Source organism: Rana temporaria, chromosome 5 (assembly GCF_905171775.1).
Source record: "Rana temporaria chromosome 5, aRanTem1.1, whole genome shotgun sequence".
Classification (NCBI taxonomy): Eukaryota; Metazoa; Chordata; class Amphibia; order Anura; family Ranidae; genus Rana; species Rana temporaria.
In genome coordinates, this window is record NC_053493.1 from 312,204,979 (window position 1) to 312,229,759 (window position 24,781).

General features: G+C 43.1%; 1 protein-coding gene across 1 annotated transcript in view; it reads left to right on the plus strand.

Annotated features, from left to right (window-relative positions):
- ASXL3 (ASXL transcriptional regulator 3) overlaps nucleotides 1-24,781 on the plus strand; it is a 187,741-nt gene that overhangs the window by 32,043 nt on the left and 130,917 nt on the right. The window contains exons 2-3 of the mRNA XM_040354131.1: nucleotides 20,077-20,159; nucleotides 22,427-22,429. Of these exons, the coding sequence (XP_040210065.1) occupies nucleotides 20,077-20,159; nucleotides 22,427-22,429 (86 nt within the window). The remainder of the gene's footprint in view (nucleotides 1-20,076; nucleotides 20,160-22,426; nucleotides 22,430-24,781) is intronic.

Sequence of the window (24,781 nt, forward strand, 5' to 3'; positions counted from 1 at the left end):
CAAGTTAAACAGCAATTCTAATGTAATTTTTCACTGCCATCTTCTTCCCTCTAATTAGAACCCCCAAACATTATATATATATATTTGTTATCCCAACACCCTAGAGAATAAAATGCGTTGCAATACATTCTGCCACGCCGTATTTGCGCAGCGGTCTTGCAAGCGCACTTTTTTGGGGAAAAAAATTACACTTTTTTTTAATTAAAAAATAAGACAACAGTAAAGTTATCCCCATTTGTTTTAATATTATGAAAGATAATGTTACGCCGAGTAAATTCATACCCAACATGTCACGCTTCAAAATTACGTCCGCTCGTGGAATGGCGTCAAACTTTTACCCTTTAAAATCTCCATAGGCAACGTTTAAAAAACTCTACAGGTTGCATGTTTTGAGTTACAGAGGAGGTCTAGGGCTAGAATTATTGCTCTCGCTCTACCAATCGCGGCGATACCTCACATGTGTGGTTTGAACACCGTTTACATATGCGGTCGCTGCTCACGTACGTGTTCGCTTCTGCGCGCAAGCTCGTCGGGACGGGGCGCGTTTTCTGGCTCCTAACTTTTTTAGCTGGCTCCTAGATTCCAAGCAAATTTGGCAACCCCTGACGTAATAGTGCGCAGGGCCATCTGGTGACCCCTATTCTTTGTCTACTCTGTGGCGGGAGCAGCAGCGCTTTCATTCAACCATACCGCTAAAATGAACAAGGGGGCCACTGATCACATCAGGTTGTTTTTGAATAGAGCATTTTAGTTGATTTAGATTAGAATAGAGTTAAATTGTTTTCTCTTTGGTAATTGCTATTGCTGGGTTCACACTACTACACTACTTTCATCCTACTTTGCTCTGCTACATTGGTCCTACATTTATCCTACATTGGTCCTACATCCATCCTACTTTCATGAACAGGATACTACTTTGGTCCGACTTCAATGATATTCAATGGGCCTGAAGTAGGATCAATGTAGGACCAAAAGTAGTACAGGGAGCATTTTCAAAGTCGGACCAACTTGTGTAGGACCAGTTAAGACAGCTCTCATAGGGAAACATTGATTTTCACATGTCATGCTACATGAGGCTCCCAATGTAGGACCGTTTGTAGGACAAGTGTGAACCCAGCCTCAACCAAAAATGTAATGTATTGCAGCTTGGCAATCATTCGATGTGGTGGCTGAATTAGTGCTCTCTTTTTTTGGCTTGTTTTCTTCTGTTTTCACAGAGGTGGTCTGGCCAGTAACACGTCTCCTGCATTAGTGTACCTACACTCTGGATGAGAAAAAGAGACACATTTGATGGGAGCAATGTTAATCGGGGGGTGGTTTTGTTCAATGCACTTGCAGGTTTAGATACACTAACTTATTGAAACCAAACTTCAGCTAACACTCTTTAGGCAGTTACAGCTGTTCCAGTTTTTTGTTCCTTTTTGGGAAAAAGATTTTAATAAATAAATGAATAACTATTGTCAGGACCCCTGTAATGAGTAAATGGTTTGTTTCAACCCTCTGACTGCTATATCTACAGGATGACTGCGCTGTTGAAAAACAATAGACTTACTTGCAGGATCACCAGGTTAAAATAAAGCAAAAACAGAAAACAAATGCAGCGGTCACATCTAAGAACTAGAGCCTCTCCCATCCTCTGGAACTCACTACCTCAACCTGTCCGGCTATCCCCTACTCTTGCTACCTTCAGGCGATCCCTGAAAACTCACCTCTTCAGGGAAGCCTATCACGTCTCCAACTAATCTTTTACCACTTCCATCAGCTCATTCCCCACAATTACAACCTTTTGTACCACCTGCCCCATCCTATTAGATTGTAAGCTCTTCTGAGCAGGGCCCTCTTAATCCTCTTGTATTTTATTGTATTGTAACTGTTTTGTCTCCCTTTATATTGTAAAGTGCTGCGTAAACTGTTGGCGCTATATAAATCCTGTATTATAATAATAATAATAATAATAATAATAGTAAGCTACAATATATTCCATGTTTGCTTTTGGGTTGAACACCTTAATTGTGACTGTTCTTATTGTTTTAATATTTCACTTATGGAAAACTAGCCTAGTGGTTATGCAGAGTAAAAAAAATATTTATATTATCTTGCCATTGCTTACCCATCTGGGTAATTTCCTAAAATACAATTCAGGCTCTATAAATAAACTGTTAATATTCATAACATTAATTTGTATCGTGAAGTAATTTAGTTTTTACTGGGAAACCAAACAATGTAACCTCCAAAGACAAAATCTGTAATTGCAGGCTGTAAAAAATGTAGTGTAGTGAAATAGAGAAATAATAACATCCATAAATTGCTTTCTTGAGGTTAAAATGTATTTGTGCTCTGCTTGTGCATTTCCTGCTCCTAATACTGGCATATATCAGTCCAACAGTTTGTACTGATGGGAAATGCAGCTTGCTTTCAAATGCATTCAGTTGTTTTTAGGCTGCAGTTACACCTGAGCGTAGCGATTTATTGGCGTTTTTATTTACGAGACTTTAACCATTTTTAGAACAGTATTACAAGCTTTTTGAATTCCCTTTCCCGGAAAAGTTTTATCCCTATTGTGGGGTCACCAGTACGGTATTTTGTATATTGAAATCATATCCCCTCTCAAGCGTCTCTTTTCCAAAGAGAATAAGTTCAGTGCTTGTAACTTTTCCTCATATCTAAAGTCCTTCAGTCCCTTTTATTAGCTTTGTTGCCTTTCTCTGGACTCTCTCCAGTTCCAGCCCATCCTAATGAGGACTGGTGCCCGGAGCTGAACGGCCTACGCCAGGTGCAGCTGGACCAGAGTCTTGTAGAGTGGGAGAATTATCTCTGAAGTTAATTCCTTTTTTAATGCATGTCAATATTCTGTTTGCTTTGCTTGCATCATCTTGGCATTGCCTGCCATTGCTGAGCCTGTCATCTACTGGGACCCCCAGGTCCTTTTCTATCTTAGATTCCCCCAGAGGTTCTCCCCACCCAGTGAGTAGATTGCATTCATATTTTTGCCACCCAAATGCAGTATTTAAAAAATTTCTACATTAAACCTCATTTCCCATGTAGTTGCCCACCGTGTTAATTTGTTCAGATCTTCTTGTAAGGTTTCCACAATCTGCAGAGAAATGATTGCCCTGCTTAGCTTTGTATCGTCCGCAAATACAGAGATTGGGCAGTTTATCCCATTCTCCAGATCATCTATGAATAAATTAAATATGTTTGGTCTCAGGACAGAACCCTGAGGGACCTCGCTCTCCACACCGGACCATTCCGAGTACTCCCCATTTATCACTACCCTTTGAAATGTAGCCAGTTTTTAATCCAGGGTTTGACAAATTTGCTTGGAATCTAAAAAAGTTAGGAGCCAGAAAACGCACCCCGTCCCAACGAGCTTGCGCGCAGAAGCGAACACATACGTGACCAGCGCCTGCATATGTAAACGGTATTCAAACCACACATGTGAGGTATCGCCGCGATTGGTAGAGCGAGAGCAATAATTCTAGCCCTAGACCTCCCCCTCTAACTCAAAACATGCAACCTGTAGATTTTAAAGGGTAAAAGTTTGTCGGCATTCCACGAGCGAACGCAATTTTGAAGCGTGACATGTTGGGTATGAATTTACTCGGCGTAACATTATCTTTCATAATATAAAAAAAAATGGGGATAACTTTACTGTTGTCTTATTTTTTAATTAAAAAAAGTGTAATTTTTTCCCAAAAACGTGCGCTTGTAAGACCGCTGCGCAAATACGGCGTGACAGAAAGTATTGCAACGATCGCCATTTTATTCTCTAGGGTGTTAGGATAAAAAAATATGTATAATGTTTGGGGGTTCTAATTAGAGGGAAGAAGATGGCAGTGAAAATAGTAAAAAAAATTACATTTAGAATTGCTGTTTAACTTGTAATTCTTAACTTGTAATACCAACGGCCACCACCAGATGGCGCCAGCTCACACAAGGAAGAGCTGGGGACTTCACAACATTTTTTTTTTTTTTTTCTCCCCACCTTCCAAGCCAAGTCGCCAGGAGGCTATTTCTAGTCACCATGGCGACCTGGCGACCAGGATTTGTCGAGCCCTGTTTTAATCCATGTACTGACCCTATGGTCCAATGCGACAGACCTTCCTTTGTACAGTAAGCATTTATGGGAAACTGTATAAAAATCCTTTGCAAAATCCAGATACCCCACGTCTACGGGCCTTCCTTTACCTAAATGGCAGCTCACCTCCTCATAGAAGTTTAATAGATTGGTTTGGCAAGAACGATTCTTCATGAATCCATGCCGATTCCTGCTAATGATACAGTTTTCACTACTAAAATCTTGTAGGCTAACTGGTCTGTAATTCCCAGGGATGTATCTTGGCCCTTTTTTAAATATTGGTGCTACATTGACTTTTCTCCAATCAGCTGGTACCATTCCAGTCAGTAGACTGTTTGTAAAAATTAGGAACAATGGTCTGGCAATTACTTGACTGAGTTCCTTAAGGACCCTCGGGTGCAAGCCGTTTGGTCTTGGTGACTTAATAATGTTAAGTTTTTCAAGTCTATTTCAAATTTTATGAGGATAAACTTTGCCGTTTTGGTTACTGAAGCCTCCCGTTTCCCTTGTGAAGGCTGGCGAGAAGAATAAATTCAATACCTTCACCATCTCTCCATTCTTAGTAACCAGATTCCCTTCATCATTTTTTTATGGGACGAATATGATCTGACCTTCTTTTCTTACTATTTTATATACTTATTGGGAATTTCTTGGGATCTTTTTTTACTCTCCTTCGCTATGTGCCTTCTGTGTTCTGTATTAGCCACCCTGATTGCACTCTTAAATTTCTTGTTGCATTCTTTGTAATGTTGGAAAGACCATAAAGTCTCTAAAAAAATAAATAAAAAAATGCAATGAATAATTATTTTGTTATTTTGATATATACACGATATATTCAGCATGTTGTAGTTCCAATCTCACAATTCTACTGAAATAATGGGTGTTAGGGTATGGAACAAGGTTGTGCCAAGAAAGCCAAGCAGCTCCTCATCTTTAGGAAGACTCAAAGCTGCTCTGTATCTTCACTGAAATGGCAGATAAGTAGGATGGTGACTCCTTTGTGTGTCGTTATTCTCCTACTGAAATGATTTTCTTTTTCTTTCCAGAACGTTGCAAGCCCCTCTACAGTAAGATCTCAGAAAATGTATTGTAGCTGTTATAATACATTTTTAGGTATGCAATTCAATTCCACCTCTCTGGCTTAATAAAGTGTTACGCTGATAGTTTACCTTTTTATCATAAAGAGCCTCGGGTGCCTTTTCAGAAAAAAAACTTTTAACTCATATATACTTGTTTCCTACTGTTGTCTTCCCCTCTGTCCAAAAAAAAACTATTTTCAAATCTTTTTAAATATAAAATGGCAAAAATAATGTCCAAATAATTTGTATTCAAATGATATCTTCCTTTTTATTAATCTCTTTATTAATATCTCATTGTATTATAGCTTCTGGCTTTGCCTCTGGCGTCCACTCCTCCAGTAGCGGCATAAATGTTGTTAATTTGCTACCCGCTTGTGACTGTTAATTTAATATTTTCTCTTCCCACTTTTTTTTTTTTACATTTCTAATTCAGGAGGTAGCATCTGCTGCCCTGTGGCTAAAGCAAAAATAAAACTTGTGTTATAATTAATTTCTTGGATGCTGTGATATTATTTAAATTGCAGAAGGTCCCCTAAAGCTTGAATTCAATCACCCCCTTCTTTTCTTTTTTTTTTTTTTTGCGTTGCCTATAAAAATGTTTAAATTTGTGTACCTGAAACCTGTTTTAGAAAATAACAGAACCACTCAGTTTAAAGGGTTAGTTAACCTTCAGTGACTTTTGCAAAAACATCCCTGTGCCTCACAGGGTCCACAGCACATTATTATGCAGAGCTCCATTGTGTAAAACAGGGCTCGACAAATCCCGGTCACCAGGTCGCCATGGCGACTAGAAATAGTGTCCTGGCGACTTGGCTTGTGAGCTGGCGCCATCTGGTGGTGGCCGTTGGTATTAAAAGTTAAGCATTACAAGTTAAACAGCAATTCTAATGTAATTTTTCACTGCCATCTTCTTCCCTCTAATTAGAACCCCCAAACATTTATATATATTTTTTATCCTAACACCATAGAGAATAAAATGGCGATCGTTGGTGATCGTTGAAAGTCACGCCGTATTTGCGCAGCGGTCTTACAAGCGCACTTTTTTTGGGAAAAAATTACACTTTTTTTTTTATTAAAAAATAAGACAACAGTAAAGTTATCCCCATTTTTTTTAATATCATGAAAGATAATGTTACGCCGAGTAAATTCATACCCAACATGTCGCGCTTCAAAATTGCGTCCGCTCATGGAATGCAGACAAACTTTTACCCTTCATAGGCATTTTAAAAAAATCTACAGGTTGCATGTTTTGAGTTACAGAGAAGGTCTGGGCTAGAATTATTGCTCTCGCTCTACCAATCGCGGCGATACCTCACATGTGTGGTTTGAACACCGTTTACATATGCGGGCGCTGCTCACCTATGTGTTCGCTTCTGCGCGCAAGCTCGTCGGGACGGGGTGCGTTTTCTGGCTCCTAACTTTTTTTAGCTGGCTCCTAGATTCCATGCAAATTTTTCAAACCCTGGTGTAAAAGAATACTTATTTTGACCCTTTTGCTGCCAGAGCCGGTTTTGCATTCTTTTTTTTCTTTTTTTTTTTTTTTTTTGCAACATGCTTAAAAAAATTATTTTAGGCCTAAAGATTACATACCCCCCCCCCCCCCATGGGTCATCAGTTTAGTGTTACGTAGGAGGTCTGTTGCTAGAAATATTGCTCTTACTCCGACATGCGCAGCGATATGTAAAATGTGTATCGCAATTGGTGTTTTCATGCATGCGTATATGTGGGCGTGGGGAAGTCTCAAACATTTTTTGGGGGGGGATTTTATGTGCTTGGGTGTATGTGATGATTTTTTTGTGACAGGTTCTCTTTAATGAGACATCCAGGGTCTAAAAGACCCTGGATGTCTTCCCTGTTTTCCACTGAATGTAATGCAATGCTGTTCCTACCTCTATATCTAAATATCTCTATTTATCTATCCCTCTACCTGTAAGTGAAAATATATTTATTTTTTAGTGAAGCATATTTTAGCTAGAGGATAATGGGATTATTTTACAAAGAAGAGATGACGGTGACCTGGATATGCCATGGACCGCATAGCTTGCAAATGTTTAGTGCTGTGTGTTTTGGCTATTTGTTTGGAAAGCTCAGTTGTATGTCTGTAGGACACTATCATAGGGGATAACTATATCTAGTGAAGCGATACTAAGTGTAAAGGCATGTATGTCTTGATTTGTTTATTCCCAGGAATACTGTTGACAATCATTCCACACATTATTTTATAGATGGGACATCTGAGTACCCGCTTACAAAATTTTGCCCTATAGAATAAGAGATGAAACATGACCTTTCTGCTTCTTCTAAATATACAGAGATTAGCACTGAATTGTATATTTTCTATATGTTTACCATAGCAGTTGACTAGAAAAAGTAATTTTACTGTAACATAATTATACTGGATAACTATCTTCACAGATTTATATTTATATTGCTTTTTCACCTTTCTGTGGTGTTTCTTAATGCATTGTGAAACAATAACACATTTGCAGTATTATACAGTTGATCATATGAGTAAATATTACCCTATTTGATCTGTACAAGAAAAACATTAAAGTAATTGTAAACCTATTTTTTGTCATACTTGCCTTCTCTGTGCAATTTATTTGCACAGAGCAGCCCTGATCCTCCTATTCTGTGGTGTTCCCCTTGCCGGCGCTCCTACCCTCAGCCAGGTGCCCCATAGCGAGCAGCTTCCTATGGGGCACTTGAGCTGACTTGATCTCGAGCTGCACTGTGCGTATCCATAGACTTACAGTGCCACTCTGCCGTGCCCCCCCACTCTCTCCTCGCAGTCTGTGATTGACATCATCGGGAGCCAATGGCTGCTGCCTAGTTTAGTGAGGAGAGAGACACTGTTCTTGTGCGCAGCACTGGATCGAGATCAGGCTCAGGTAAATAAAAGGCTGGGGGAGGGAGCTGCACAGCATGCAGAGAATACATTAAGGTAGAAAAACCTTCTTCCTTTACAGCCACTTTAACTATAAAAAGGTTACTTGTGAGTGGCATGCCTGAATAGAAATCCTAATGTTCCACCATTTGTAATCTGAAGCTTGAATTTGATTGATGATCTTGTGCAGTATAGACAATCTGCTAACTGGGGCTAATAATTTTTTATTTGCCTTATAAAATAAAAAACGAAAATGGTCTATTTATCTTGATTGTACATACTAGGACACAGGCTGAGTATTCATAGATCTTGGGTTATAGGCTCATTCCTTCAAAGCTTTTGAGGACATGCGTCTAGGGTGCCTCCCCTATAACTCTACTCCACTTGGAGTCCTCAGTTTTTTCATAGTGGCCTAAGGTGATGGATGTTTTCCCTTTTATAAAGAAACCACTCTAAGCTTACCTAGTTTATTATTTTATCTTTGGATTGTTAAATCAACTGATTCACTGTCCTCTAATGCCGCAAGCAGCGCATCTGGTTCAGTGTTGCTTCAGGCACTAGATGATCCAAAAGAGCGCACCTCAGCGTTTTGTGCAATGGCTGTACTCAGCCACAGGGTGCTATACAGGTCCAAGACCGTGGTCCATTCCTATGGAACCCAGAACCTGAAATACAATTAAGAGGGAAGCCCGCTGTGAAGGATGAAGCCTGGACTATATACAGGCAGTCCCCGGGTTGCAAAAAAGATAGGGACTGTTGGTTTGTTCTTAAGTCGGATTTGTTTGTAAGTCGGAACAGGTACATTTTTTAAGTGTAGCTATTTTTAAGTTTTTTGGATAACATAGGGAGGGGTTAACACCCCTGTAACATGCTATGTCGCAAAAATTGGATTTTTAATAACAGCTTACCTGAAAAATCCTTTTCTTGTAGTACATCACGGGACACAGAGCGGCATAGTAATAACTATGTGGGTTATAGAGCCTACCTTCAGGTGATGGACACTGGCAATCAAAGACATGAAGTTCCCTCCCTATATAACCCCTCCCACACAGGGAGTACCTCCGTTTTTTCGCCAGTGTCTTAGGTGTTGGTCACGTTTGTGAAAGCTCTTGCTTATGGAGTCCCCCTGGGGACTGGAGCAAAGAGTCCGTATCCGTTCAAAGTGCTTCATAGCCAAAGTGGACGGTACCCGGGCCTCAGATAGAAGAACGAGGTTTGGCCTATAATGCTTCTCTTTGAGAGCTAGACTCTGGGCCCCAGTACTTTTGGTCTTTTCCACGGCTAAAAGTTTTCTGCTGCCAGGGTGCTATATAGGTCCAGGGGAGTGGTGTTCCTGTGCATGGACCCCGGTCCCTGAAGGTCTTTGACAATACCCACGGTGAGGGGTGAAGATTGGGCCTCTTGCTTAAGCAACACCCTGCAGCGTGGAGAGGTAAGTGGAGGTACCTACGGGACTTGGTCTGACAGTAGGTCCTTAAATTTTTTCGGGGGTCTATGGGTGGCCTGTATTATGCTGCTATGCATGGGCAATGTTAACCACTATGTCTAGAGTAGACAGGATGGCTGCTAATTTACCCATATTGATATCCCCCCGGCTGATGCCTACACATGCTGTTAGGTTGAATGTGAGTAAAACTATGTACCTGTAATGTTTTTCTTCTTTCAGCCTGGGTTGAGTGTTGCTGAGTCCTGCTTAGTGTCCCGCCTGGAGCTTTGCTCCCCTCTCTTCCTGCTAGCCTCCATCAGCCTGGGGTGCGCGTCGGTGTGCGCGTATAGCACGTGGGCCGGTATAACGCGCGTGTGCGCTCCTATGGTGTAGTGGCGTGGGCGCGCGAGGCAGGAGGGCGGGATGTCTTTGGACGCCCGCCCAGAAGCAAACAGCCTCAGGTTTAAAACTGGAAGGTTTTTTGTTTGCAGATGGGACACAGGAGAGCGGTATCTCCTATAGTTACTTTGTGAGCAGGTGACTGGCGTGGACTCAGCAGGGAGCAGCTCTCCAATAGTGAAGACTCTCCTTAACCCCAAACACATTGTTCCTCGGCAGGTTGTATCCGCATCAGTCTTTGTAGCTCCAGCAACAGTAACCAACCCAGTAGGTGTCCCTGTAGCAGTCCTTGAATTTAAGTGCATGACTACCAAGGGGTCAGGGACGGCTAAGACCGCAAAAAATTCTAAAAAGCAGAGAGGCTCCCCCTCGGGCTTGAAGGATCTCAGCCAGACCTCTATGGCGCCATTGTTCCCCTAGACACCAGAGTTTGGTCCTCAGGTTGAGCCATTAGGGTCACTGGGGGCTACAGCCGCGCCAGCCCAGGCGCCCCCTGTTTATGTTACAGAGGAGGCATTGGCTTCTACCCTTGGGGGGGCTAGAACAAAGGTTGACGGCATTAATTGCAGCTGCTCTGCCGGTGAAGAAACAGGGTAGGTCCCCCTCTCCCGGAGTTCAATCTGTAAAGAGGGATGAGTACTCCTCTGATGAGGAGGGCCAGGAAGGTGAGGATCTAGAGGCAGTGTTGGAAGATTCAACTCTAGAAGAACCTTTCTCAGCCACGCAAGCTGAGAGGCTTTGGGTCCAGTCCTTAACGGATATGATGCGTTCAGCTTTTAAGCTACCCCGGCCTGTACCGGCAGTGAGCGCAGTCTCTTCCTTGGGATCCTTAAAGGCTCCACAATCGGGGTCAGTTTTTCCGATCCATCCCCTGTTAGAGAATCTGATGTATCAGGATTGCGGTCGCCCGGATAGGCTTTATGTCCCTCCTAAGAGGTTTACGGTGCTCTATCCGATGGAAGAGAGCTTCACTAAGAAGTGGACGGTCCCCGCAGTAGATAATGCGTTAATAAAAGCCTTACCTGCCCTGTGGAGAATGTCCAAATGTTTAAGGACACAGCGGACAATCGGTTGGAAACTTTGCTAAAGGCAGCCTTTACCACGGCGGGGGCAGTGATCCAGCCAGCTATTGCAGCTATAGGGGTCTGCCAGGCTTTAAAAGACAAGACAGGTTCTAAGGAATATTCCGGCCCAACAGGCTCAGGATTTGTCTGACCTCCCAAGAGCCCTATGCTTTGCTGTGGATGCCATCAAGGATTCCATCCAACAGGCTTCTCGGCTCTCGCTAGCATTAGTTCATATGCGGAGGCTCTTGTGGTTAAAAAAATTGGTCAGCCGAGACACCCTGCAAGAAACTCCTAGCAGGGTTTCCCTTTCATGGCGAAAGGTTGTTTGGTAAGGATCTGGATAAGTATATCCAAAAGATCTCAAGTGGAAAGAGTACCTTGTTGCCGGTAAAAAAGAGGGTTCGGGGCCCCACATTTAAACGCTCTCCCTCGCCAACCCCAGGGACTTCAACGTCTCGCCAGTATCGACGGCCGCCCGGTCGATCATGTGGGGGGAATAAACCGCAGGGTCAGGCTCCAGGTAACAGGAGACCCTGGACCTGTATTGGCCAACTTAAGAACTCAGGGGATCTCTGTGTTAGCTTATCTGGACGATCTCTTATTAATAGATCACTCAGCCCTCGGTTTAAGGAGAGCGGTGCGCATAACGCTTCAGTATCTCCAGTCTCTCGGCTGGGTCATAAACAAGGGCAAGTCAGCCTTACAGCCAACAAGGCAGTTGGAGTATCTCGGCATGTTGTTCGATACCGAGAGCCGAAAGATCCTTCTACCACAACCAAAGATAAACGCTATAAGGGAGTTGATTCGGTTGGTCCTAAGCAAAGGGAGACCATCCATTCGCCTCTGTATGCGGCTTTTGGGGAAGATGGTAGCCACGTTCGAGGCAGTACCCTACGCACAGTTCCATACAAGGAAACTGCAGGCAGCCATCCTCACGGCTTGGAACAAGAAACCTCAAGCATTGGACTACCCCATGTCTCTCTCGCCTCTAGTCCGGCAGAGTCTTTGTTGGTGGATGACCCCCCAAAATCTCCAGAAAGGAAGAGTCTTCAGCCCGGTCGTTTGGAAGATAGTAACGACGGACGCCAGCCTGACAGGCTGGGGAGCAGTGATGGGGAACCTAGCCCAGCAGGAAAGGTGGTCAGTGTCAGAGGGCTCTCTGCCCATCAACCAATTGGAGATCCGGGCAATCCGGCTGACTCTGAGTGCTTGGACAGCAGAGCTAGGAGGGTGTCCAGTCAGAGTTCAATCGGACAAGACCACGGCCGTGGCATACATAAGCCATCAAGGGGGCACAAGAAATCGGTCAGCCCAGAGGTAGGTCGATCAGATCCTCACATGGGCAGAAACGCATGTGCCCTGCATTTCGGCAATATTTATCCCCGGGGTCGAGAATTGGCAGGCGGATTACCTCAGCCGCCAACAGATCTCTCCAGGGGTGTGGTGTCTCCATCCTCAGGTATTGCGAGAGATTTGCAGCAGGTGGGGGACAACGGATGTAGATCTTTTGGCATCCAGGTTCAATGCAAAGATAGACAGATTTGTGTCCCGGACAAGGGACCCGCTGGCATGCCAGATGGATGCACTGGTGTGCCCATGGGACCAGTTCTCCTTGATCTACGCCTTCCCACCTGTGCGTCTCTTACCCCGGCTCCTTCGCAGGATTTGGGTAGAAGACAAACCGGTAATCCTGATAGCTCCGGCATGGCCCAGAAGAGCGTGGTTCACGCTAATCGTAAGGATGGCAATAGGGGATCCGTGGCCCCTTCCTCTTCGGCCAGACCTTCTGTCTCAGGGTCCGATATTCCACCCTTCCTAACGTTCGCTAAGTTTGACGGCTTGGCGACTGAATCCTATATCTTAGGCAGAAGAGGGCTAAGCCGGTAATCGCCACTCTGATTAATGCCAGAAAGCCTGTGTCTAGATTGATCTATTACAGGGTCTGGAGGGCTTACGTAGCCTGGTGTGAGGCTAAAGGGTGGCACCCCCGTAAGTTTCTGGTTGGAAGGATTCTGGAATTTCTTCAACTGGGTGTTGACATGAAGTTAGCAATCGGCACCATTAAGGGGCAAATTTCAGCTTTGTCTGTGCTATTTCAGAGACCTTTAGCTACCCACTCTCTGGTTAAGTCTTTTCTACAGGGGGTCTTGCGGGTTAATCCCCCAATCAGAACCCCCTTGTGTCCCTGGGACCTAAACCTGGTCCTCTCGGCCTTACAGAGACGGCCTTTTGAACCTTAGAGGGAGATTCCCTTAGTGTTACTATCCAGGAAGCTAGTGTTCCTGGTAGCCATGGCTTCGGCCAGAAGAGTTTCAGAGTTGGCCGCTCTTTCTTGTCGGGAACCATATTTGGTCATCCACAAGGATAAGGTTGTGTTACGGCCTCATCCATCCTTCCTCCCGAAGGTGGTTTCAGGGTTTCATTTAAACCAAGATCTTATCCTTCCTTCCTTCCTTTTTCCCAAATCTGTGTTCGGGGAAGGAGAGGTTACTACATTCTTTGGTAAGGGCAGTCAGGGTCTATCTTAGGGCCACTGCCCAGATCCGTAAGACTGACGTCTTATTTGTTCTGCCAGAAGGGCCAGGCAGCGTCTAAGGCCACTATTGCCAGATGGATTCGGCAGACAATCTTGCAGGCCTACGGATTGAAGGGGAAGAATCCCCCAGTATCAATAAAGGCTCACTCTACCAGGGCAGTGGGCGCTTCTTGGGCTGTGCATCATCAAGTCTCCATTGCTCAAGCCTGTAGGGCGGCGACATGGTCGTCATTCCACACGTTTTCAAAATTTTACCAGTTGGAGGTTAGAGGGCGCACGGACATAGCCTTTGGGCAAGCGGTTCTGCAGGCTGCAGTCTAGATCTCCGCGTCCGGGGGCGCCTATACGTTTGATTATTTTACTGGTTTCCCTCCCCTCTTTTTGGCATTGCTATGGGACATCCCACATATTTATTACTATGCCGATCTGTGTCCCGTGATGTACGATAAAGAAAAAGGGATTTTTAATAACAGCTTACCTGTAAAATCCTTTTCTTGTAGTACATCCCGGGACACAGAGCTCCCGCCCCTCTTGGGAATATTGGAACCTGTATTGCTTGCTACAAAACTGAGGTACTCCCTGTGTGGGAGGGGTTATATAGGGAGGGAACTTCCTGTCTTTGATTTCCAGTGTCCATCACCTGAAGGTAGGCTCTATAACCCACATAGTTATTACTATGCCGCTCTGTGTCCCGTGATGTACTACAAGAAAAGGATTTTACAGGTAAGCTGTTATTAAAAATCCCTTTTTTTTTATCTGCTGGCTCGTTCAGAATGAGTCCCTTCTTCTGACAAGTTTTCCTGACCCCAAGAGAAAAAAGGTGACAGGGGAGGGACCTTCAGCAGACAGCCAGCCTCAGCTCTTTTCCTGTGTGTTGTGTGAATGGAGGTGTGTCCCTTTCCTCCAATCAGCTCTCAGAGCTCTCCTCATTGATGTAAGCTCCCCCCCCGCCCCCCCTGCTTTTCAGAGCTGAGATATCCTGTGTAAATTCTGCATTTTGAATGGCTATAGGGGAAAAGACGACTGTAAATGGTATAAGTTACACAGGAGATTTTTTTTCATCTCTGTGTATCACATAAGGAAGGTATCACTTACTTCACTGGGTATATGTGAGGGTTTACAACCACACTTGGTAACCAATGGAGTCATGTATGCCCTCATGTTGTAAAGCGCTGCACAAACCATTAGGGCCCTTTCAGACGTGCGGACCGTATGTCCGCTTTTTCATCCATCCGTTTGCGGATGAAAAAGGGACATACATTGGTCCCTATGTGATTGCGGGTGTCAGCGGATAAACATACGCTGACACCTATAATCACCCGCCTCCGCAAAGATCCGATTTTGCGGACGGAAGAAAACCCTATTTTTTCTTCCGTCTGCGGATCGGATGAACACGGACACACGGTCCGTGTTCATCCGATCCCCCCCATAGGGGAGAGCGGAGAAACGACAGGGCGGTCCCTGCACAGTGTGCGGGGACCGCCCTGTCAGCCGCCGGCTCAGCAGGGATATACGAAGCGATCCCCGCTGAGCTTACGGACACACGGATGCGGATCATTACTGATCCGCCCCGTGTGAAAGGGCCCTTAGAATGATATAAATCCTGTATAATTATAATAATGTATATATTACGGTTGCACTTGGCAATTACCTAATTAACCACTTCCCTACCGCTGGACGTCATATGACGTCCTGGAATTTCAGGGGAGATATCTGAATGATGCCTGAAGCTACAGGCATCATTCAGATATCATTATTTGCAGCCACCGATTCTGTGCACCATAAGAATGATCATAGCGGCATTTCCGCCGTTTGGACGTTCTTCTAGGCGACAGGAGGGGACATCCCCAATCTCATGCTTTCCAGCCTGAAGGAGAGATGTGGGGTCTTATTGACCCTGCATCTCTCCATAAAGAGGACCTGTCACAATAGATTCCTATTACAGGGGATGTTTACATTAATTGTAATAGGAATAAAAGTGATCAAAAAAAGATAAAAATGTAAAAAAAAAAAAAAAAGAATGAAAACGCCCCTGTCCCCATTAGTTCGCTCTGAGAAGCAAACACACACGTAAGTCTCGGGCACATATGTAAACGCCGTTCAAACCACACATGTGAGGTATCGCCGCGTGCGTTGGAGCGTGTGCAACAATTCTAGCACTAGACCTCCTCTGTAACTCCAGTCTATCAACCTGTATAAAAAATTCAAGCGTCGCCTATGGAGATTTTTTAAGTACTGAAGTTTGGCATGATTCCATGAGTGTACGCAATTTTAAAGCGTGACATGTTGGGTATCTATTTACTCGGCATAACATCATCTTTCACATTATGCAAAAAAATTGGGCTAACTTTACTGTTTTGTTCATGAAACAGTGTTTTGGAAAAAAAAAAAAGTTGCAATGACCGCCACTTTATTACCTAGGGTGTCTGCTAAAAAAACATATATAATGTTTGGGGGTTCGGAGTCATTTTCTACCAACCTGAGCTGGAAAATTATAGCTTGAAAATGTAACCAGCACTTCCTAATTTCTCCATTTATGTTTACACACCAACGCCATAATACAAGAAAGGTTTATATCCAGTAGCCATATCAGAAGCCAGATAGTCTATGTGGCCAATTATTAAAAATTGGCAATAGCTAGTTATTGAAGTATACCAAACATTGTCTTAGAATAATTAATAAAGTTTAAAAAGCGGTTATTGGCGTTGTTACATATTATGGAAGTATGGTGGCTTAGAAATAAGCACTGTAGCCCTGGAAATCTAGGACTCCATTCCAAAGAGGACCTCATCTACTTGGAGATCATATAATCTTTACATATTTATGTAAGTTCCTCTCCATAATCTAAAATCACGTTAATTGGCTTCTTTCTTACAAAATTTGTTATAGAATGTAATGCGTCTGTGCGGCTGCGATTGAGACATGCTTCTGTAAAATCACATTGTTAGGTTAACTGGCTTTTATCCAAAATTGGCCTTTCTGGTGTCTGGCTGCTGTAGAAATGTGTGGATTAAATTAAAATAAATATTAGCTGGCAAGTGAGTTCACAAAGTCTGAACTCGTTAAAGCCCTTTATGCTTTGAATTATTTTGTAATTTTTCAGAAGTGACAGTAGCAGCCACTAGCAGATAAAAAGGAATGCTTTAACCACTTGATTACTGGACACATATACCCCCTTCCTGTCCAGGCGAAATTTCAGCTTTCGGCACTGTCACACTTTGAATGACAATTGTGCGGTCGTGCGACGTGGCTCCCAAACAAAATTTACGTTCTTTTTTTCCCCACAAATAGAGCTTTCTTTTGGTTGTAGTTGATCACCTGTGCGGTTTTTATTTTTTGCGCTATAAACAAAAATAGAGCGACAATTTTGAAAAAAACACTATTTTTTACTTTTTGCTATAATAAATATCCCATTTTTTTTTCAGTTTAGTCCGATACGTATTCTTATACACATTTTTGGTAAAAAAAATCGCAATAAGCGTATAGTAATTGGTTTGCGCAAACGTTATAACGCCTACAAAATAGGGGATAGAATTATTACTTTTTTTAATTTTATTTTTTTTCTACTAGTAATGGCGGTGATCTGCGATTTTTGTCACGACTGCGAAATTACGGCGGACACATCAGACACTTCACACATTTTTGGGACCATTCACATTCATACAGCGAACAGTGCTATAAATATGCACTGATTACTGTATAAATGTGACTGGCAGGGAAGGGGTTAACACTAAGGGGGCGATAAAGGGGTTAAATGTGTACCCTGGGAGTGATTCTTACTGTGGGGGGGGGGACTGACTGGGGGAGGTGACCGATGGTTGTCCCTATGTACAAGGGACACACCATCGGTCTCCTCTCCCTAACAGGACGTGGATCTCTGTGTTTACACACAGAGATCCAAGTCCCTGGCTCTGTGACTGCTGATCGCAGGTGCTTGGCGGACATCGCGGCCGGCAGGCACGCGCATCGACACCTGTGTGACGCGGCGGGAGCGCACGCGCCCCCCAGTGGCGTGCGGCCGGAGGCTGTATATAGACGGATTCCCGGCAGATTAGAGCCACCTTGCGGCTGTAAATAGTCGGCCACTGGGTGGCTAGTGGTTAAAAAACAAATAGTTTTTATAAATTAAGAAACTTTACAGAATAAATAGAACAAAGATAAATGAAAACAATATTTGCCATTTGCCTTAAAGGGTAACTCCACTTTGCTCTGCTTTGTGTCTAGCAGATACAAAGGAACGCCTTCAAAATATGGCAACAAATCATTTATATGAATGAAGAAACTTTCCAGAAAGTGCAATTAATAGTACACAGATAGATGAAAACAATATATGCCATTTGCCTTAACCGCGCAAAGCCTATTTTTTATACTTGGTGTTTACACTGTTTACGTATGTGGGCGCGACTTGCGTACGTATACGGCCGTTTCTCCACGGAGGGACGGGGCGCTTTAAATTTTTATTTCTCAATAAAAAAATTTTTATTTTTAAGGCCGTTGGGTGGAAGTGATGTTTGACACTATTATTTCCTCACTCAACTTCCTGCCCATCAGGGAAAAGCATCGGATCGTCTCTGCCGTTACCGATGGCTCCGGTAAGCTGCAGAGACGACCAGGACGCGGCGGGAGGGGGGGAACCTCTCCTGACGCCTATGAAGGTGATTTTGCTACGAATCCGCCACCGAGACCACTTTTATCTTAAAGTGGACTGCCCGCCATTGAAAAAAATACCTGGGTTATGCCATAACAACGGTATTTAACATCAAATTAGCAACGTATATTAACAGTGGGCGGTCGGTCTGTAAGTGGTTAAAGGGTAACTCCACTTTGCTGAGATAAAAATAAATATATAAAGTATACACAGGCAAATGGCTGTCTTTCCCGTGAACAATTGGCCAGACCTGTTGCTTGGCTCCCGCTGTGTCCAATTGCCCATAATGCCATGTGCACAAAATAATGTGTTTAAAGCGGTGGTTCACCGAAAAACTAATTTTTAACATTAGATTGAGGCTAATTACGGGAAGCACAATCGGGTGTTTTTTTTTTTAAATCAATGCAGTACTTACCGTTTTAGAGATAGATGTTCTCCACCGCTTCCGGGTATGGTCTGTGCGAGACTGGGCGTTCCTATTTGATTGACAGCCTTCCGACCGTCGTATACAGCGCGTTACGAGTTGCCGAAAGTAGCCGAACATCGGTGCGCAGGCGCCGTATAGAGCCGCACCGACGTTCGGCTTCTTTTGGCAACTCGTGACGTGCTGTATGTGACGGTTGGAAGGCTGTCAATCAAGGCTGCTACCCCCCCGGGACACACTACACCTCTAAGGCTGCAAGGCTTTTAACCCTCCGGTCTGTCCTTTGCTGGACAGTGCAGTGTGGCTGCCTTGTGTCGGAATCTGTTTTTCCTCCAGGCTCCCCCCACCTGCCCTTTGCCTTGTTGGTCCCGGTTTTGCTCTTCTGTTCTTACTTTCAGAACCTGCAATTTATTATCGCTGTGGTCCCCTTACATCATTAGGAGATTTTCTTTCCTCCTCCCATTGGGCTTACCAACTCATCACTTGGTACCTCTTTACCTGTGATTCCAATGATCCTTGATGGATGTGGATGGCCATCAACCCAATTGACGTATGCAAGTAGCAATACCTTCTTATCATAAAATCTCAAAACTCGTCCTGAAGAAGCCGTAAGGCGAAACGCGTCGGCGAGACGAATATATTGCTTAAGAATATGTATCTATGTATTTTTCTCAACATATTTTATTGAAATGTATTTGTACATCTGTATTTTTGTAATTAAATCTATTTTTTATAACCAAAAATGTCCCTGTGATTGCCTTTGAAAGTCCGCCATGTCACTACCTAGTGTAGTACAATCTCCTTTCTTGAACTACTATTTCGGATGTGGGCTAATGTGAGTGCCTATATGTTATTCCCCTTCCCCTTTTTTTTGTAAGCTGAGCTACTCTGTAAACCCCAACATTTGTCCTACAAGGATATGTGCAACTGTTGATTTTTGGCTTATTTGTACAAATGCAATAAAACCTTTACCTGTTTGGTAAATATACTAATGTTGTTTTTTTTTTTTTTTTTTTTACTTCTAGACACCGTGATAGACCTATATTCCAAAATGCAAATACCAACCAGGATCTCTTAGGTTGGAGCTCTGTATGCCAGTACACAACAGAAACTCTCTATTGCATGGGTGCTCAACCTGCGGCTCTCCAGCTGTTGCCAAACTACAAGTCCCATCATGCCTCTGCCTCTGGGAGTCATGCTTGTCAGCCTTGCAATGTCTCATGGGACTTGTAGTTCCACAACAGCTGGAGTGCCACAGGTTGAGCTTCCATGATCTATTGGCAGCTTGTCAGAGCTCCAACCTCAAATACAGAAAGTTGGTGCTCCTTGGGCTTTGGTGCTCCAGTAATACTCTTTAAAGATTGATAGATGTACATTTTGGCATCTACAGTTGCCTACTTTTATAATTCAATGTTGTATTGCCGAATTAGACCATTGCTTTAAATGCTTGTACATTGGCTGAAGTATTGGGCTGTTCAACCTTTATGATAAGAATTTCAGTTATTAACCGTAATTTCCTTTTTATCCTTCAGGCTTTAGAAAAACATCCAAATTCACCAATGACTGCAAAACAGATCTTGGAAGTCATCCAAAAAGAAGGCCTAAAAGAAACCAGGTGTGTACAGCATGTCACATACACCATCTATGTTTCATGGTTAACAGTCTAAACTTGTGACAAACGCGTAAAGAATTGGACACCTCGGTGGCACAGTGAGCAGAATATTATCGTAACCAAAATGTTGGGTGGCTGCCATGGACATAAGGTCATTGCACTGTCATAAACAATGTGCAGTACATCAGTGAAAGTTGTTGTAAGTGCACATGTTGCTTGTTCTTGTCAGCTCATGTTATGTGTTTCTCAAGAAAATAGCATAATGCCTTGTTATTCTTGGCTGCCTGACTAAACAGCGGGTTACCGTATGGGGTCTATGTTGTATAGAACTCTGTAGTAAAACTCTTTTGGCTTGTTGTTTGAAAAATAACCACATGCAGCTGTGGACTTAGATGATGACTTTGTGTGCCTAACCAAAAGCAAATATTAAACGTCAACCCCCCACCCAAAACTGATATATTATTTTCTGCTTTCTGGCAAGCTTAAGGTGATATTAAAGCTTTTTCTAATAAAATAAACATGTCATACTTATTTGCTTTGGTTTTGCACAGAGCAGTCTCGATCCTCTTCTTCTGGGGTCCCATGATGGTGCTCCTGGCTCCTCCTCTTTGGTACGTACCCCCATAGAATGCCGTTTCCTATGGGAGCGCTCGTGCGGGCTCGCTCCCAAGCCACCCTGTCTGCATCTATTTGAACCTGCCTCCCTGCTCTTTGTCACAGCATTTGGTTGACAGCAGCAAAGGCTCCTGCTGCTATCACTTTGCCCAGAGAGGAGGGACAGAGTTGGGAGAGCCTCGGCTCTCATGCACAGTGCTGGATTGGGAGTTGGCTCAGGTAAGTTTGAAAAGGAGCCAGGGATTCTGTTACACATAAGATTTTTTACCTTTTAATGCATAAAATGCATTTAGGTAAAAAAAACTTAAGGGCCACTTTAATTACATATAGCTTTGCAGTGGAATAACATTACTTACAGGATGTCTCCAACCTCAATGCACTGTTTAACCACTTCAGCCCCAGAAGGATTTGCTCCCTAATTGGCCAGGCCATTTTTTGTGATATGACACTGCGTCACTTTAACTAAAAATTTGCACGGTCGTGCCATGTTGTACCCAAACACCTTTTTTCCCCACAAATAGAGCTTTCTTTTGGTGGTATTTGCTCATCTCTGTGGTTATTTTTTTTGCTATAAACAAAAAAAGATCGACAATTAAAAAAAAAAAGGATTTTTAGATCTTTGCTATAATAAATATCCAAAACAATTAAAATAAACTAATTTCTTCATCAGTGTAGGCCAACATGTATTTTTCTACATGTGTTTGGTAAAATAAAATCGCAATAAGCATAAATTGATTGGTTTGTGCAAAAGTTATAGCGTCTACAAAATAGGGAATAGATTTATGGCATTTTTATTTTATTTTTATATATATATATATATATATATATATATATATATATATATATATATATATATATATATATATATAATTATTTTTTGGGACCATTGACATTTATACAGCGATCAGTGCTATAAAAATGGACGGATTACTGTGTAACTGTCACTGGCAGAGAAGAGGTTACCACTACTGGGCGATCAAGGGGTTAAGGATGTTCCCTAGGTGTGTTTCTAACTATGAGGGGATGGGACTGACTAGAGGAGGAGCCATCCCCTCCTACTTAGTAGGAACATGCAATCTGTCTCTCCTCCCCTATCCATTGTGTGTTTACACACACAAATCCCCATTCTGGCTCTCGTGCCCACGATTGCGAGTGGCCGGCAGGGGGTTGGGCATCGCCGGCAACGTGCATCGGGTCCCCCGCCGTGCAGCTATGCAGCTCTTAAAGGAGCCGCCGTACATATACGGCGATTCGCACAGGAGAGCCAACCTGACGCCGTATAAGTATGGTATCCAGTCGCAAAGTGGTTAATCGGGCAGCTATGTGGCAAATTAGGTTTAATGTGGATAAATGTAAAGTTATACACTTGGGAGGGATAAAAATATGCATGCATCATTTAGGGGGAGTACTGCTGGGGGAATCCATGGTGAAGGATCTGGGTGTTCTGGTAGATCATAAGCTTAATAATATTGTGAAATGACAATGTGCAGTTTCCAAAGCAAGCAAAATCCTTTCTTGTATTAAGAGAGGTATGGACTCCAGAGAGAGAGAGAGAGATCATTTTGCTCCTGTACAGATCATTAGTAAGATCTCATCTGGAATGTGCAGTTCAGTTTTGGGCACCATTTCATAAAGAGGATATTGGGGAACTGGAGAAAGTGCAGAGAAGGGCAACCAAACTGATAGAGGCATGGAGGAGCTCAGCTATGAGGAAAGATTAGAGGAACTGAACTTATTCTCTCTTTAGAAAAGGAGATTAAGGGGGGGGGGGTATTATTGACATGTATAAATACACAAGTGGTCCATATAGTGAACTTGGTGTTCAGTAATTCAGCTTAAGGTCATCACAGAGGACAAGAAGGCACTCTTTACATCTCCAAAGAGGTGGTTCTGGCAAGCTCAGTAGATTGTTTTAAGAAAGGTCTAGACTATTTCCTAGATACACATACGATAATATAACTGGATACTATTATGTATAGGTAAAGTTGATCCAGGGAACATCTGATTTCCTCTTGGGGGATCAGGAAGGATTTTTTTCTGCTGCTGCAGCAAATTGGATCATTAGAAACTTAACTAATAGTTGGGGAATCCCACTGTGAAGTAGAGTGAAGAACCTGTGCTATGACATTATGGTGGAGGCTGGAGGGCTAAAAGTGTGTAAATATAATTGCAATCTCTGAGAATTTTAGGAAATCAGGTGGAGATTTAACCTACTATTGCCAACCCAAAACTGTGTTATCACTTTTGGGTAGAGCTGACTTTTAAGAGAATATTATTTGTGCTGGCAAATCATTTTGTGCTGGAAATTTCAAACGAATGGCTGCTATAGTGGAGTGTACAGTTATTAGCACATAAACGAAATGTCAATGTCACTTCTTTCAAGTGTCCGCAGGCACAGCAGCTTGACGTAGTAAAAATCCTGGTTGGAAGGTAAGGCACATGAGGCTACAGTATATGTGTTCATGGTAGCAGTGGATTTTCATTGGTGACCACCAAAACAAAATGTTATCAGAAGCACTCATTTAATATAGATGCATTTTATTAAAAAAAAATAGATTGCATTAAAATGGCCACAAAACTTGTATTTCAGTTGTAATCGGGGGGCGGATCTAAGGGGGGCAACGGGGCAAATGTCCCCCCCCCCCCCAGGAATGCGGGTGAGCGGGCGTTTCCGCGGGTGAGAGACCGGTCGGCTCGGTTTGTGAGTCAGTAGGTGGGTGAGAGAGAGCAGGTGAGCAGCTGGGCGGCTCAGTAGGTGAGCGGACGGCTACAGTGCAGTTCTACCCTCACTGTGCAGGCAGCCTCAGGAAGCAGAGAGACTACATCATCTCTCTGCTGCCTGACTCTGGGACACAGCAAGAGACTACCTTAGCAGGCAAGTGACAATCCGCAACATGTGGCAAGTGACAATCCGCAACGTGTGGTAGGTGACATGGCAAGTGACAATCCGCAACGTGTGGCAAGTGACAAGCTGCATCTGGTGGCAGGCGACAGTGGCAAAAGACACACTCGGGGCTCCCACTGATTCTGTATTATGGTAAGTTGAACTATTTCATTTTGTATAACAATGTAGTAATAGCGTGCTACAATCATCCTGACACCATAACAACCATGGTGCCGTGATCATTGCAGCGCCAACACCAGCCATTTCCCTGATAAATTGCCCCCAATTTTTTTTTTATGGCAGTGCCCCTTCTGAGACTAGACTCTGGATATGCCCCTGGTTGTAATGCACCCTATTTGGGCATCATCATAATATATTATGAAATAATTTTATAGTAGAGCAGGCAGAGCTACAAATAACAATTATAATGGTAGTGGCTGAGATTATGATACATATTGCAATATTTCCATGACTACATTACATTTGTTCTTTTTTGTGAGAGTACATTTTTTTTTTTTTTCCATCCAGAAGTGTATGGAATGGGGAGTTGCTTTTGTAGTGAAGGTTAACCTGGGAAACAAAGAATCTTTCTTGAACATGCTTAACCATATCCTATTTTTCACAGTCAGACCTACGTAATATAAGTCGGCTTTCTCATATAAATATTTAGGAAAATGCACATGGGGAAAAGGTCTCTAAAGACACAAGATTAAATGTTTTTACATTTACAAATAGTAGATTCAGCAGCATAAATCCTCTGGGATAATGTACATGTTGGTAACATTAGGAATATATTGGCAAAGATAGTTAAGCACGTTGCTCAAAAACTCCAACTGTGCAGAGAGTCATTCTCTATAAACATGAATATTTAATGTTAAACATGATCTACTGAGGGGCATGCTTTGAAAGTGTGTGTCATTTAATGAAGGTAATTAAACAAACTTGAATTATACAGAAATTGAAGATTTATTCAGCAGTAGCTGTTCAGATCAGCGTCATTAAAACGTAGCCATAAGATTATTAGGAGGAGGTGTATAGTATAAGGCTGCTTTTACCCTGGGGGGCGGGCGGTGTCTGCGCGTTACTGTTGTTTTTGCAGAGGTATTCGTCCGATAGCGGGGCGCTT